General features: G+C 49.2%; 1 protein-coding gene across 6 annotated transcripts in view; it reads right to left on the bottom strand.

Annotated features, from left to right (window-relative positions):
• The window catches only part of Vps8 (vacuolar protein sorting 8), a 972,138-nt gene that overhangs the window by 586,663 nt on the left and 370,353 nt on the right, over nucleotides 1-15,122 (bottom strand). For all 6 annotated transcript variants that reach the window (XR_008608392.2, XM_055061192.2, XM_055061196.2 and 3 more), the window contains exon 15: nucleotides 13,079-13,165. Coding sequence is in view for 5 of the 6 variants with exons in the window: in XM_055061192.2 (XP_054917167.2) it covers nucleotides 13,079-13,165 (87 nt within the window). In the remaining variant the exon portion in view is untranslated. The remainder of the gene's footprint in view (nucleotides 1-13,078; nucleotides 13,166-15,122) is intronic.

Genomic DNA, 15,122 nt, shown 5'->3' with positions numbered 1-15,122 from the left:
GAAACAAAACAAAAATGCTGCATTTCGCTATGCCAATTTCTGAAGCAATTTTGTGCTGAATTTGTCAGCACAAAATCCTGGTAAATGTAGCAGGGAATCCTGCTAAATGAGAGGGGACCTTCTTGGCTTAATAAAACTAACACTAGTAACCCTAAAATTTAGGCGGGACCCTCAAACGCAGAATTCAAATTAGCCTGTTCAAACCATCCACATTGCTATGCAACTTTCCCTTCTTATATCTAACGGAGAAGTTGTACTCTTTGAGAGTGAGGCTCCATCGGAGCAAGCGGCCATTTTTGTGGGACATTTGATTGAGCCACGTCAGAGGACAGTGGTCGGTCTCGAAGATGAACTTCGCTCCGTACAAGCAACACGACAACTTCTGGGCGGCCCAAACTAAACAAGCGCATTCCTTCTCTGAAGCGCTGTAAGCTTCCTCTCTTACATTTAGTTTACGGCTGGCATAGAGGATAGGATGCTCCTCGTTATCGTCGCCGACCTGACTAAGTACCACGCCCATACCTCTGTCGCTTGCGTCGCATTGAACTATGAATTCCTTTGTGTAGTCTGGCGCGCGAAGCACAGGGCGAGAAACCAATAGCGTTTTCAAACTTTGGAAAGCGTTCTCTTCGTCCTTATCCCAGTGTACGTTACTCGGTGCTCCTTTTCGGAGGGCATCCATTAATGGACTTGCCATTTGCGAGTAATTCGGAATGTACCGTTGATAGTACCCCACAAGTCCCAAAAATGAACGAAGGTCTGTTTTCGTGCGCGGCTGAGAAAATTCTCCAATCGTAGCTATTTCCAGCTCGGCCGGCCGTCTCATGCCCTGACCGACAACATGGCCCAGATAAGTAACCTGTGAATAACCAAACCTACACTTTTCCGCTTTCATCGTTAAGCCGGCTTCCCTAAACCGTGCGAACACCTGTTTGAGGTGCGATACGTGTTGTTCCCAGCTGTCCGAAAAAATTGCTACATCATCAAGATAGGGCAAGGCGAACTCCTGCAAGTCTTTTAGGACAATATCCATTAACTTCGAGAAGCTAAATGGCGCGTTCTTCAGCCCGACGCTGAGTGCGAGAGGGTGAAAAGTGCCTACAGGTGAGATGAATGCGGCATAGTGGCTGGCACTTTCTGAAAGGGGAACTTGCCAGTACCCCCGCACGAGATCTATAGTTGAAATGTATTTAGCAGCGCTAACTCTTTCAATTCGTTCCTCAATGTTGGGTATCGGGTACAGCTGATCCCTAGTCATGGCATTTAACTTCCTGTAGCCAACACACGGACGAGGGTCCTTATTAGGGGTTTCTACCAGTATTAGCGGTGACGTGTAGTCACTCTCAGCGGGCTCAATAACTCCCAACTCTAGCATGCGCTGTATCTCTGCCTCCATAATCTCTCTCTGTCTTGGAGACACCCTGTAATGCTTTGATCTTACTGGTTCGGTTGATGTCAGCTTAATTTCATGTGTTATTAGTTCGGTTCTACCTGGCCGATCACTGAATCTGTCGAGATTTTCCCCTAACACCTCTTTTAGCTCATCTAGCTGCTCGGGTCTTAGAGCGTGCGAGCTTACCGAGTGTTCTACTACTTCTAGGCTGATTTCAGAGTTGGAGGTCGCCCTATACTCCTTAAACTTGGTACTAGTGCCATCCTGCTCTTTGATGGTATAGTTAACGACTCCGCTCCGCTCTACATACGGCTTCATCAAATTACAGTGATATATCTTCACTTGCTTCCTGCGACTGGGCATTTTCAGAGCATAGTTAGTATCTGAAAGTTTGTGCAACACTTTAACGGGCCCGTCCCAGTGAACTTCAAGCTTGTTCTTTCTTGAAGGTTTGAGGATCATTACCTGGTCTCCGGTGTTAAACGTTCGAAGCCTCGCATTCTTGTCGTAATAGAATTTGGCGTTCTTTTGAGCTACTCCCATGTTCTTTCCGACTAGTTCTTGGGTTGCGCTAAGCCGTTTCAGCAAATTTAGCACGTATTCAACCACTGTTGGACTCTCCCCTCTTTCCTCCCACATATCTCTTAACATTCTCAGTGGAGAACGGAGTGTCCTCCCATACACTAGTTCTGCTGGCGAGAACCCTGTCGCTTCATGTGGAACCATTCGCAAAGCAAACAAAGTTGCCGGCAGACAGTTCTCCCAGTCCTCCTTGTGCTCGTTACAGAGCGCACGCAAAACTCGCTTAAGCACTGAATGCCACCTCTCTACACTGTTTGACTGAGGGTGATAGACAGAACTGTGTATTAACTTTACCCCGCACTTCTGCAAGAATGTGGAAGTCAGTGCGCTCGTGAATACTGACCCTTGATCTGCCTGAATTTAAGCTGGAAACCCAACTCGTGCGAACACTGTCAAAAGTGCGTCTACTACTTTGGTGGAGCTGAGCTCTTTCAGAGGGATTGCTTCTGGAAACTTTGTAGCCGGACACAGCATGGTAAACAAGTACCTGTAGCCCGATTTTATCTTTGGAAGAGGCCCTACCGTGTCTATTACAAGTTGTCTGAAAGGTTCTTGTAGCAAGTATGTGACGCCCCCTCGGACATAATCTTGGTTCGCCCACCAAGCTCGGCGGCCTGCTAAAGCTCGGCAGGCAACATTGGTCGCCGAGCCACAATAAACACCGACGAGCACGGCGGCTCGCCAGTCAGTAATCATTCAGCACAACCACGCTGCGGGGCGTCCGTCTATCGAAGGGTGCCAGAAGCCCTCCCTTGTTCACGACCCAGGGTGGATCGTGACACTGGCGACGAGGATGGGATCCTCGTGACACTGGTGAAGAAGCTGGCGACGAGTACCTACGGAGCGTCCCACGCCGCCGCGAGCGGCGAAACACCGCCCCCCGTTGCTGTCGCCATGCCGCTGTACGGAAGGCTCGAGCCGTTCGAGGGAGATGGGTCCGCCTGGCAAGTTTACGAGGAGCAAGTCCACGTGTTCTTCCGGGCAAACGACACAACCGAGGCCAAACAGCGGGACATTTTCCTGGCCAGCTGCGGGACCCGCGTCTTCAGCCTCCTGCTCGACTTTCTCAAGCCAGCCACGCCGCACGTTAAGACGCTGGGTGAGCTGCTTGCCATACTGCGCTCGCATTTTAACCCAGCACCGCCCACACTAATGGAGCGTTTCCGCTTCAACAACCGGAGCCGCCGGGAAGGAGAGACCCTCGGGCAATTCGTTGCTGTGCTACGAGGGTTAGCGAGTGCCTGCGCCTTTGCGGACCAACTGGACTCGCTGCTCCGGGACCGTTTCATCTGCGGAATCAACAACCCCGCCATGCAGACGCGACTCCTGGAGCTTCCCGACCCGTCGCTGGACGACGCCGTGAAGGCAGCGCTGGCAATGGAAGCTGCCGCCAAGGACGCCGGCGAGATTTTTCGTGCGACTGGCTCACCGTCCGCGGAAGCGGCGGTCAACAAGTTCGCGACAAAGGGCAGTACCTGCGGTCGCTGTGGTGGTGCCCACTCCCCTTCACAGTGCCAGTTCTCTCAAGCACAATGCTTTACGCGCGGGAAAACTGGGCACCTGGCACGTGTATGCCGAAGTGGGAGGACGAACAGCAAGCAGCAGCCTGATTCAAGCCCAGGTACAACACAAGCCCGCGGCCAGGGTAGCCGTCGCAAGGGTACGTGGCGGAGGCATGCGGCAGCAAGCTCAAGTTCTTCCGCGGCCAGGCTCCACGTCGTGGCCGAGGACCCGCCGATTTTCGACATGTGACACACAGGCTTTGTACCGTTGTCTGTGCCGCCATACATGCTGACCGTCGAAATCTGCGGGCACCCCATTTCCATGGAGCTGGACACGGGGGCCAGCGTGTCTGTAATGGCCGGGAAGCTCTTCAAGTGGACTTTCCCCGGCGTGTCCGTCGAGGCTTCGGGCGTGATGCTGCGCAGCTCCTTTGGGCAACTCTCCCAGGTCCAGGGTCAGGCACAGGTCAGCGTTCGTTTTGGCAACAGGGAGGCAGCCCTTCCCCTTTACTTAACGAAGGGGTCGTCGCCAACGCTGCTGGGCCGAAACTGGATTCATGTACTGGGCATTCGTCTGCCAGAGTACCCGGAAGCCAGCCTGCATGTGATGCAGAGCTGCCAAATCTGCCAGGAGCATCAGCGAGCCTCGCGTAATGTGGAAAGCACCCCCTGGCCATTCCACAGAGACCCTGGTCCCGCCTACATGTGGATTTTGGGGGCTGTGGCGGTGGTGGCGGAGCAGCCTCCCTGCGCTTGGAGGACCTGCAGAGCCAGCTCGAGGAACAGCGGGACCTGGCATCGGCACGGCTGCTGGAGCTGGAGCAGCTCCAGCTTGACCACAAGGAGGCCCTGAAGACGGTGGAGCGGCTGCGGATAGAGCTGCGGTCGCTGCCCGAGAGCCTGGTGGTGAGCACGGCAGAGTGCAAGTGCCTGCAGAGCCAGTTCTCCGTGCTGTACAACGAGAGCATGCAACTCAAGACTCAGCTGGACGAGTGTCGCTCCTTGCTGTCGACAGCCAAAAACTCACACCTTCGCCACATTGAGCAGATGGAAAGCGAGGAGCTGGTTGTCCAGAAGAAGCTTCGCTCGGAGGTCATCCGCCTCGAGGACAACATCGCGCAGATTCGTCGAGAGTACGAGAATCTACGCACTGAGTTTGAGGCGTCGTCGGTGTCCAGCGAGCAGGCCCAGCCAATCAACCGGGAGATGCGGCACATTATAACGAGCCTGCAGAGTCGCAACAGGCAGCTCAAGAGCGAGGTCTCCCGCAGCAAGCGCAAGCTGTGCAAGGCTCAATCAGAGACGCAGAAGCTGAAGCAGAAGCTGGCTGCTGACCAAGGGTGCCGTCCCGGGCATTTGCCAGAGTCGGGAGCTCCAGTTGTCGCCAGGAACTTCCGTCCTGGCCCACCCTGGTCTGCCAGACAGGTGGTGTCTCCTGCCAGCGCCTCATCGCTGCTCGTCCGCATGCCAGATGGGGCCATGTGGCACAGACACGCCCACCATGTCAGACCTCGCCTCGGGACCTGGCCAGCACCCTCGACTGCCACTGAGTTTCAGCCCGCAGGAGGACTAGCGGCAGCACCAGTCGCTTCTAGCGGAGTACCACCAACCTCGGAGGCGGCAACCGTAGCCAGTGGTGCGGCACCCGTTGGACCGGTGTCTAGCTCGGCACCACTCACGAGGCCGACCACTACGGACCCTCCGGATGGAGCGAGGCTGGCCCAGGCAGCACCCGGCGTTGCCACACCCGACCCGACCCGTCGACACCGGTGCCCAGGCGGAGTACTTGACAGCGGAGGCCACCAGACCGTTACTCGCCTGGATAGCAGGCACCGTCGACCCAGCTAGGGTGGAGGCAGAGCCTCATAGTGTGAACTTGGACGTTTGTTTGATGAGTTTGACTCCAACTTGGACGTTTGTTGAACTTGAACTTGGACGTTTGTTTGAACTTGGACGTTTGTTTTTTATTTAACAAACACACTGGGGGTGAGGGGTTGTAGCAAGTATGTGACGCCCCCTCGAACATAATCTTGATTCGCCCGCCAAGCTCGGCGGCCTGCTAAAGCTCGGCAGGCAACATTGGTCGCCGAGCCACAATAAACACCGACGAGCACGGCGGCTCGCCGGTCAGTAATCATTCAGCACCACCACGCTGCGGGGCGTCCGTCTATCGGACGGTGCCAGAAGCCCTCCCTTGTTCACGACCCGGGGTGGATCGTGACAGTTCTGTTATTAAGGGCACTACCTTCAGTGGAGCTTTCTATGTCTCACCTGGTTTACCAGAGCGCTGGCAGGCATCGCATGATCTTACAAAGTTTTCTACGTCTTTGAAACAGCCAGGCCAGTAGTATTCCATAAGCAATCTTTCCTTTGATTTGTTTATGCCTAGGTCCTCCCTATACTTAGTAGGTACGACTAACTGATCTAAAATCCTACCCTTTCGATCTCTGTAGTGCCGATACAACAATCCTCCTCTCCCATGTATCGTCACGTTGCGCCTAGCAATGCCTTCTTTAGCTGTGTCATGTAATTTAGCTAAGCTCTCATCATTCTTTTGCTTGACTGCCAATGACTCTCTATCCACACGTAAGAGCTGATCAAAGTTCTTTGAGGCCGGTGATAATAACGACCCTGTCTCACTTGTGAGTGCGTCAGCTTGCTCTTCCCGCAGGCTTGAACTTTGACACTCTAGTGCTACGCTCTCATTGAACTGGTCAGCTGGCAGGCTTTCCTCAACCGTTTTTTCATCACTCGAGCCTAGCTTGGATTCGGTTATTGCAGTTGTCTCCTTTGCTACTTCCGCTGGAGCAGCTTGTGCATTTTCGGCCGAAAGCGACGCGATTTTACGAGCTTGGCCTCGCGTGAATGCCTGTACTACACCCTCTCCCAGTTTAAGCCCTTTTTCATGCAGTAACTGATTTGAACGATTCGAAAAGATGCAAGGGTACTGCAGTGACAAAAATTTGAAAACTGCAGCCTCAGTCTCTAGCTCCCCGAATGGTCCACTCATATTGACTTTGGCCATGGGCAGACACACGCTGTGTTCTTCTACAACCTGTTTGATCCATGCTACTTCTCCGGTGAAGTCACCTACTGTCACGGCGGCGCTGTCTCTTAGCACTCGGCATGGTTTGCCATTAACTTGCAGGTCGTGATGATATGGACTTAAAAGTTCCATATTCTCGTCTTTTTCCTCCACGTAGGAGAAAACTACGCTAGGCTTCCCGCAGTTTACAGCTATATGTCCCAGTTTGTGGCATTTATAACAGCGGATCGGCCTAAAAGATTCGAACTTTCTTTTCTGTTCCTCTTGTGCGGTTTCCCCGTTAAGTTTCTCCTCGCTCTTTTCTGCGGGCTTTTCCTCCACGTCTACAGGCTCCGATCGTCTAGTCTGCGAAACCTTTTTGAATGGAAAGGGTTTCCACGGTCCACTTCGACCGTCCCAGTTTTCGTCCTCGGCGTTCAACTTTCTACGCGTTGCGTACTCTTCGGCTAATTCAGCCGCCCTTTCCACAGTGTTTACATTCCCTCTGTCTTGCACCCACAGTTTCAAAGCTTGGGGGATGGTTTTATAAAACTGCTCTAGACACACGCATTCAATGATCATGTCTCTGCTGTCGTACGCTTCCGCGCTTTTCAACCACTCGACTAGGTTGGTCTTTAAGCTATATGCAAACTCCGGATATCCCTCGCGATCTTTCTTGCCTGTGCTCCTAAACCTTTGCCGAAAAGCTTCGGCTGAAAGGCGGTATTTCTTCAGGAGACTAGCCTTAACTTTTGCATAATCATATGCATCCTGTGCACTCAATCTGGCGATTACTTCCGCCGCCTCACACGGCAACATAGACGGCAACCGCTGTGGCCATGTACTCGGGCCGAAGTTCATCTTCTCGCAAGTCCTTTCAAAATTGCTTAGGAACAAGCCTATGTCGGTCCCGACCTCAAATGGATTTAATAGCCGGTCCATGCGGTACGATTCTGCCTCACTTGATCGTCCCAGAGCGCCTTCACTTCCTTGAGACAACTCCAAACGTTTGCTTTCAAGTTCAAGTTGCATTTTTCTTAACTCGCGATCTTTATCGCGTTCCTCTCTCTCTTTATCCCGTTCTTTTCTTTCTCTTTCCCGTTCTTCTCTTTCTCCGTCCCGTTTCTCTCTTTTTTTCAGAAGTTCAAACCCCATTTCAATTTCTTCCTCACTTGCCTTTTCGGAAATTAGCTCCAATAATTCCGATTTTAGCATTTCCTTGCGTACATCTAGGCCAAGTTCCTCACCAACAATCAACAATTCGTCTCTCAGCAGTGTCCTTAACTCCATGATTGCTGCTTTACTGCCTTGGTCTTGCTCGCTAAATCTAGCTAAGAAAACACAACCTAGCTAACACTCAACAATCTAGCTTCCCTACTGTTCTAAACAGAACAACCACAAAATGAAGCCTAGAGAGTCAAAGCAAGAACCAAGCACTCACCGCAGTCACAGCACCACGTCGCAAAGTCCATCTCACCGCTGTCAGCCAGTTGTCAGGATTGGGGGCTCAATCCCATCGCTCGTGATCCGTTGTCAAGATTGGAGTCGGGCAAGAATTAAAAGGTAGCTGGCCCATGCCGTCATCCAACTTATCCACGCTGAGGACGTTGATGAAGGGAAGGACTGCTTCTCATCGAGAACGAGGAATATGGGTTCATTTACAGTATTTATATCAGTCTAACATGACTGTTTGAGAAAGTACATCAGTCTAACATGACTGCTTGAGAGAGAGTGTCCTGAGCAGCCGCACAACAGCAGTTTTTAAACACTCGGTCCTCTCCCGATACAAGGTGATGCGAACGTTCGTTTAGTCATCAAAAACTAGCCGCCTCTCCGCGGCACGGTTTACACACACACACACGCACACATGCATACAGACAGGGGCGATGGTCCAGAGCCGACGTCAGAGGGGCTTCGTAGAACTCGGGAGCCGTTCCGGGTAGCGCGTTGTCTTGCATGTTGGTCGGTGTGTGGGAACGAGTGCAAAACGGCGTTCCCGCGGCAACTCGCGCACTCGTAGCAGATCAGGTCCGCGTTGGGGAGTTTGGTAACAATAGTTGGCCCGCCAAACTCATTCCGTCACAACGGCGATGAAGCTAGAGGTTGGCGGCGGTTTCAGCACAAAGCCTGCTTCATCGAACGCATCCTAGCTGAAGCGAAGGAGAGTGGGGGATGCGCGTATTGTTCCCCGACACAAGGTCGATTTAGTCACGCCGTGGCTAGAGGTTGGCGGCGACGCTCCCGGGATGTTGCCTCCACAGTCGCAACGGGTTGGCAAAACTTTGCACTGCAGCTGGCCGTTCCTAACAAGGCATTGCGGTGCTCTCACCGAGACAGATGATGGATGGACGCGTGTATAATTAAGTAATAGATGCTGTGTCCCGTGAAAATTGCCCCTTTTCACACTTGTTATGCTTCACCGCAATACTTTTTCGTATGTTTCACCGCGTAACACGTCTATATCGAGGCGAAGCTGACTCTTGGGAACCGGCATTATGCAACGCGCCGTGCTTTCCGAGCTGCGAAGCCAATCGCAAGGACCACAAAGACGGAGTCGGTGCCTTTGCTTACAGCGGCGAATTCTTTCAATCAAAAACACGGCGCCAAACGGCAAGAAGCTTAATAGCGAACGTTGAAGCAGCTAAGCCTAGCATTTACTACGGCGGCGAGGTAATCAAAACGGCGGCAGTGGTGGCTTTGATTAATGCTATTTCGGATCTGCGGTCACGGCAGAAAGTGCGGAAAATCGGATGGCGAAGGGCTCTTGCGTCTGAAATTTCAGACGTTCTTATACACTGACTGTCACTCATTGACTGTATGGGGTACGTGAAGGTGCCGCGGAGCCGTCGAGAGTCAGGAAAGTCTGTCATTGACTGAACACTGGCAACTCCTCCAGCCGACGACACGTCGTCAAAAGACGATTCGTTACGATCACTCTCTGTTACGCGAGCCAGCAGTACCGCGACTTTCGTTCCCTTTCAGTAAAGTTACAGCTAATTTTCCCTGACAGAAGCACAAATTCTCTTAGTTTTCCCTGGGTATTTCCAGACTATTCAAAATCCCTGAAAATTCCCGGTTTTCCCGGTTGGTAGACACGCTGAGAGAAGTCGCGAGTGCCTTATGTATGTTATACAGTGGTCCTACTAGAGCTGCTCTTCTAGCTTTAGTTGCCCACATTGAAGTTGCAGTGTGAGGAAATGGGCCGAGGATAGCGTCCTCTGACAGTGATTGCCAGCCAACGCTGGCTGGGGAACTTTCCAGTGTCCTTCGTACCAGCATACATGCTGGGCAATCTCAGAATATGTGTTCCGGCGTTTCAGGCGTCTGGCAGTGTTCACAATCAGGGCTGTTCGACTGGCTGATGAGGTGTGCGTAGCGACGGGTGAAAGCAACGCCCAGCTGAATCCTGTGTAGCAATGACATTTTACTCCGCATAACCTTCACAGGGAAACAGAATTTACCATCTGGGTCGATCATATGTATACGCATCCGTGGATGTTGTCATCGTGGGCTCTGTATACCTTTGAAAGGTCCTGCATGAGTGCCTCGATCATAGAGTTGGTGTCAGGTCGCGAGTAGGCAATCCGTACTTCATCAGAGGAAGAGAATGCAGATCTTGCCTCACTGTTAGCGAGTTCATTGCCAATCACACCATAATGACTAATCCTGGGAGTGTAAGCCAGCGCAGCCACTCACAAATCATGGCGGCGGATGTGGAACACTCTTTCTGCCGCAGGCGTCACGAAAACGTTATCTTTTTGGGTGAAGGCAACTGGTCAATAAACCCACACATGCTGCCTGTGGTTATGACGTCACGCACGTTGGAGGTGCCAGCACAGTTGCAGACCCCTGGAGGTGCGGATGCAGGGCAGACCCATGGGAGGTGCGGTGAGCGCGGTGCCGCTTGTGTCGGCGTAGTGTGGTGCCGTATTAAAAAAAATTACGATTTCATAATGAATGCTGCAGGTGTATGTAGCCCATGTACGCAGCCCACACGGCTTTGCTGGTAATCTGTCACCATAGGAATGTTGGGGCCCCACTAATTTTTTCTTTTCCTTTTTCTTTCCTTCTTTTTTGCAACAGCGTCAAAGACAGATGTCATCAATTCGAGTAAACAAATGCAAGAAAATATTATTATGAGACTGTTAAGAGAGGAAACATCTTAAAGTGATTTTATGACCACTACGCGCTGGTGGGCTTTGGTCACTAGTGAATGAAAGTACCCTCTTCTACTGTGCTATCGCTAGCCTCCAATCGAACACGTCGCCATGGAAAGCAATCAATAGTCACACTGTTAATTAATGATCAATTAACTAAGCAGCTACACCTCAAAGTTAATATGACTATTGTCACTAGTGATTACTAGTAAATAACATACTATGTTCTTCCTGTTTTACAAATGATGTAGTCATGGATATCAAACGAAGTGTCATAAAACGAGTGATTCAACTATGATTACTGGGAACTGGTATGATTAAGCTAAGAGTGATAATGAATCATTTATTTTACTGGTACAATGGTAGCTTTCATACGTGCAAGTCGCCACTGATATCAATCAAAAGCTCACTAAATGAGTATTTGTTTGGTTACCGCTGCCGGCTGATTATGCATGGTCATTAATGATTACTAGTAATGCGCTCAGTTCAATGTTAATTCTCGCACTTTCACATAGCTCAGCGTCACGGATATCAAATGAAAAGTCATATACACGACGATTCACTTATAATAACTAGGAGATGGTAGCACTGACTCACTAGCGATCATAAATCGCTTTGTTTAGTATGATAATGGTAGACTTCATTTGGGCACGTTGAACTCACTTCTAGAGTTTTACATGCCTAAACCACAATTAGATAAGGCACGCCATAGTGGGGGACTCCTGGTTAACTTTGGCCACCAGTGTATGTTTAACTTGCCCCCAATGCACAGGACACAGGCATTTTTTCATTTCGTCCCCATCGAAATGCGGCCGCCACGGCCGAGATTTGATCCCATGACCTCGTGCTTAGCAGCGCAACACCACAGCTGTTAAACCACTGTGGCAGGTCATTCGGGCAGCTCATGATTGGTATCAATCAAAAGGTGATTAGATGAGTATTTCTTTTGTTAGCATTGCCAACTGATAATGTCCATTTATGAGTGATCACTAGTGATACGATCGCTTGGATTTTCCCGCGTTTTGTACAGTATGGAGTCATGCATATCAAATGATAAGGCACATAAACAGTGATTGAATTGTAACTAGGAGATGGTAGTATTGTGTCACTAGCCATCACAAATCACTGTTTAGTATCACAGTGGTAGCTTTCATTTGTGCACATCGTCATTGATATCAACCATGCAGTCATTAAATGAGTTTTTTGTTACCATTTCGATAACCGATCATGCCAAGTCATTGGTGATCATTAATGATACGTTCAGTTCGATGTGCTCTTAGTTTTAAACAGTACAGCATCATAGATATCAAATGAAAAGTCATAAAAATGGCAATTGAAGTGTGCTAGCTAGGAGATGAGATGATTGAAGCACTAGTGATCATGAATAACTTCGTTTAGTATGACAGTAGTAATCTTTATTCAGGGTGTCTTTTCCCTGAGTGCTTTTGCGAAATTCCCCGAGTGATGCAGAACTATGTTTTATGTCAAGATGGGCTGAAACCATATTGCCAGATGCTGTCACTAAGTAAGCATATGAAAAAAAAATTAAAAAAAGACAACTTAATCCAATTTGAATACTAAGGAGTAGTGTTTATGTAAATAAAAAAGAGAATAGAAGGGAGGGGTTAGTAAAATGCACAGCAAATAAAAATGTTTCGAACTAAATTCCAAATCAAGTCGGACATTCTCACACACGAATAAAAAGGAGATGCATACAGAAGCAAATATTTTCGAATATGAGCTCAGTGGTATTTGGCCCGGACTTTGTCACAATTGACATTCTCTCTCAACAGATCGTAAATCAACCTTAACTGTCCTAACTTACTCTCAGCCTGACTGTGCTTTAACTGCTTTAAAGAGGTTATTTTGGCATCAGCCAATACTTTGTTTTTTGAGCTCAAGCTTCTTCAAAACGGCGGCAGCATGCTTCCTTTCTAATTCATTCCTCAATGTGTAGGTCCTTTTTGTCCTTTTCCTCCTTCCACTGCTTATTCGGCCCATGGATCATTTGAAGCATATTTTTTTTTTTTGTGACAGCGTGCCTTCTGGCATAAAGAATTATTTACATGTGTAAATACACACTGGATTCTTGGAGGAAGTCCAGCAGCGTCCGGTCTTCAGCATCTTCTTGGGTCAGTTGTACAGTCGTCTGATTTTTCGGCCTAGGGGCCGCAAGAACGTCCGGAAAATCGGCCAGTTGGAAAAAATGAATGCATGTCTTTTACTGCCCTTAAGGGCTCAAACTGCCACAGGCACATTCTAAAAAGCTCTGAAAGCCTGTCCTGTTGATAGACACCCTGAGGTAGCTTTCTGGTGTATGATAGGTATGGCGTCAAGGAAAAGAGACAGGTGGATCTTATGCCATTCTTCAAGGTAAGCCCAAAATACCCTCCTGTGAAAAGCATAGCACCTTACATACCATTGCCTTGCTGACGTTGCCGCCTGTAGCATGCCCTTTGAAGTGGCTTGTACCATAGACCATCTGCACATCTGACATGTCCAGCACCTGGACACAGCAAGGGGTGCACTCATACAGACACTGCAACTACGACAACGAAAAAGGTTCCTAGACATTGGCTGATGACAACCAAAAATGCTAGCCATCAGAGTTTACGCTTGTAGATCATCACTTCACTCAATCTATGAGAACACTAGGGCAGCTTTGGCTTTCAACCTCATGCAGTAGAAAAAGAGGAAATGTGCAGGTGTGCATATCCCGACACTTTTGTGCTATGCTGCAATCATTGTCCAATGGTGGCACATTCAGTCAAATTAAAAAATTAGATTATGGGGTTTTATGTGCCAAAACCACAGGAGGAGGCGGAGGAGGAGGAGAAACATTTATTAAAAAAAAAAGGAAAGGACAAGCAGGTGTCTTCCTGCTTGTGTGGGAAGCACCCTTAGTACAGGGCTCCTGTGGCTCTTGCTGTCTCCCTGGCCCACTGCACCAGTTGCTGCTGGTTACGAGGGTCCGAACTAGTCAGCACGGCCTCCCACTGCTCGGGTGTGGGGTGGGGTATTTGCGGGGCCACCTTGACGTTGGGGCACGCCCATGTGGTGTGATATAGGGAGGCGTAATCATTACAAAGGGAACATCTGTATGAATATAGTGTAGGGTGTATTGCATGTAGTCTGCTTAAATGGGGGTATATATTGGTTTGCAGTTGTCGCCATGTTACAGCGTCCACAATCTGATTATGAGGCACGCCGTAGTGGGGGTCTCTGAAATAATTTGGACCACCTGGAATTCTTTAACGTGTACCTAAATCTAAGTACACGGGTGTTTAAGGATTTCGCCCCCATCAATATGTGGCCACCATGGCCGGGATTCGATCCCCCAACCTTGTGCTTAGCAGCCGAACACTACAGGCACTAAGCAACCACGGCGGGTGCACATTCAGTCAAAGGCAGAGCAGAAGGTATTTGCGCCACAAATATCCTTGACTATTTAAACTATGATGTCCCACAGTGTCCCAGTCCTGGGTAAGCACACCTGGTCCTCAGCAGGCATTGGACTACTCAACAGAAACGAAAGTATGACATCCGTCACCAGAGCGACATGTTGTGTGTATGCAAATGCTCAGAATGTCCAAGTGTTGGCAGAGGATGATCCATAAGCATGGGCACTTGTAACATATGAAATCATAGAAAAGTGGTTTCAGAGATAGTGTCAACCCTGATCGAGTATTAAATTTAATTTTGAAGCACTGCTATCAAGGCTACACACTTGGACATAGTGAAGCAAGTTCTATGCTTGGCAGCCTGTGAATAACACTAACGGCCAAATATACTCACTCAAAGGTTTGACACCACATTATTTGCCCTTCAAATACTTCTGCGGAAGACGCGCTCACAAGAAAGTTCATGAAAGAGAAATATTGTCACCCACCTGTATGTAGCTTCATGCTACAGTCGGGTGGATCACAGTTTTTCACTTTCATGATAGAGGTGTTACAGAGCACAACTTATGTAAAGCATTCTAAATAGTAATGATGCCAAGGCAATAGCTGCAAACATATGAAGCATGATGAATAATGCTGACTGCAAACCTTGCTTACTCCACAGCCGGACAACTAGCTTTAAATGACCACATCTTTGCAAGTGGCCTACAATTGCCAAAAAAACTGGTCCTAAATGCAATTTTATAGATGAGTTTTCCAGTCTTAGTCACCCCTGGTGTCATAGCCATATCAGAACATTTAATCCTCAAGTTAGGCATCAAATAAAATTTATTAAAAAAAAGCCCGATACAGATTCTGAAATCGTGCCCATTGGTACGAGAATAGTCATGGTGGAATTCCGTAGCAAATTAAGTAGTTGACACCTTGGTGTCACTATTGCTGCTGCTCATGCTATTCAAATTTCCACATCCTATCCCTTCATTTTACGGAGCAGTTAATTGCATGTTTGTGAGACTGGACACAATGATGTCTGGGTTTCATTCTTTTTACCTGGCTAGTATT

Source organism: Dermacentor andersoni, chromosome 1 (assembly GCF_023375885.2).
Source record: "Dermacentor andersoni chromosome 1, qqDerAnde1_hic_scaffold, whole genome shotgun sequence".
In the NCBI taxonomy this organism is placed as follows: domain Eukaryota; kingdom Metazoa; phylum Arthropoda; class Arachnida; order Ixodida; family Ixodidae; genus Dermacentor; species Dermacentor andersoni.
The sequence above is the reverse complement of the archived record's forward strand: the minus strand, read 5'-3'. Positions and strand labels throughout refer to the sequence as shown.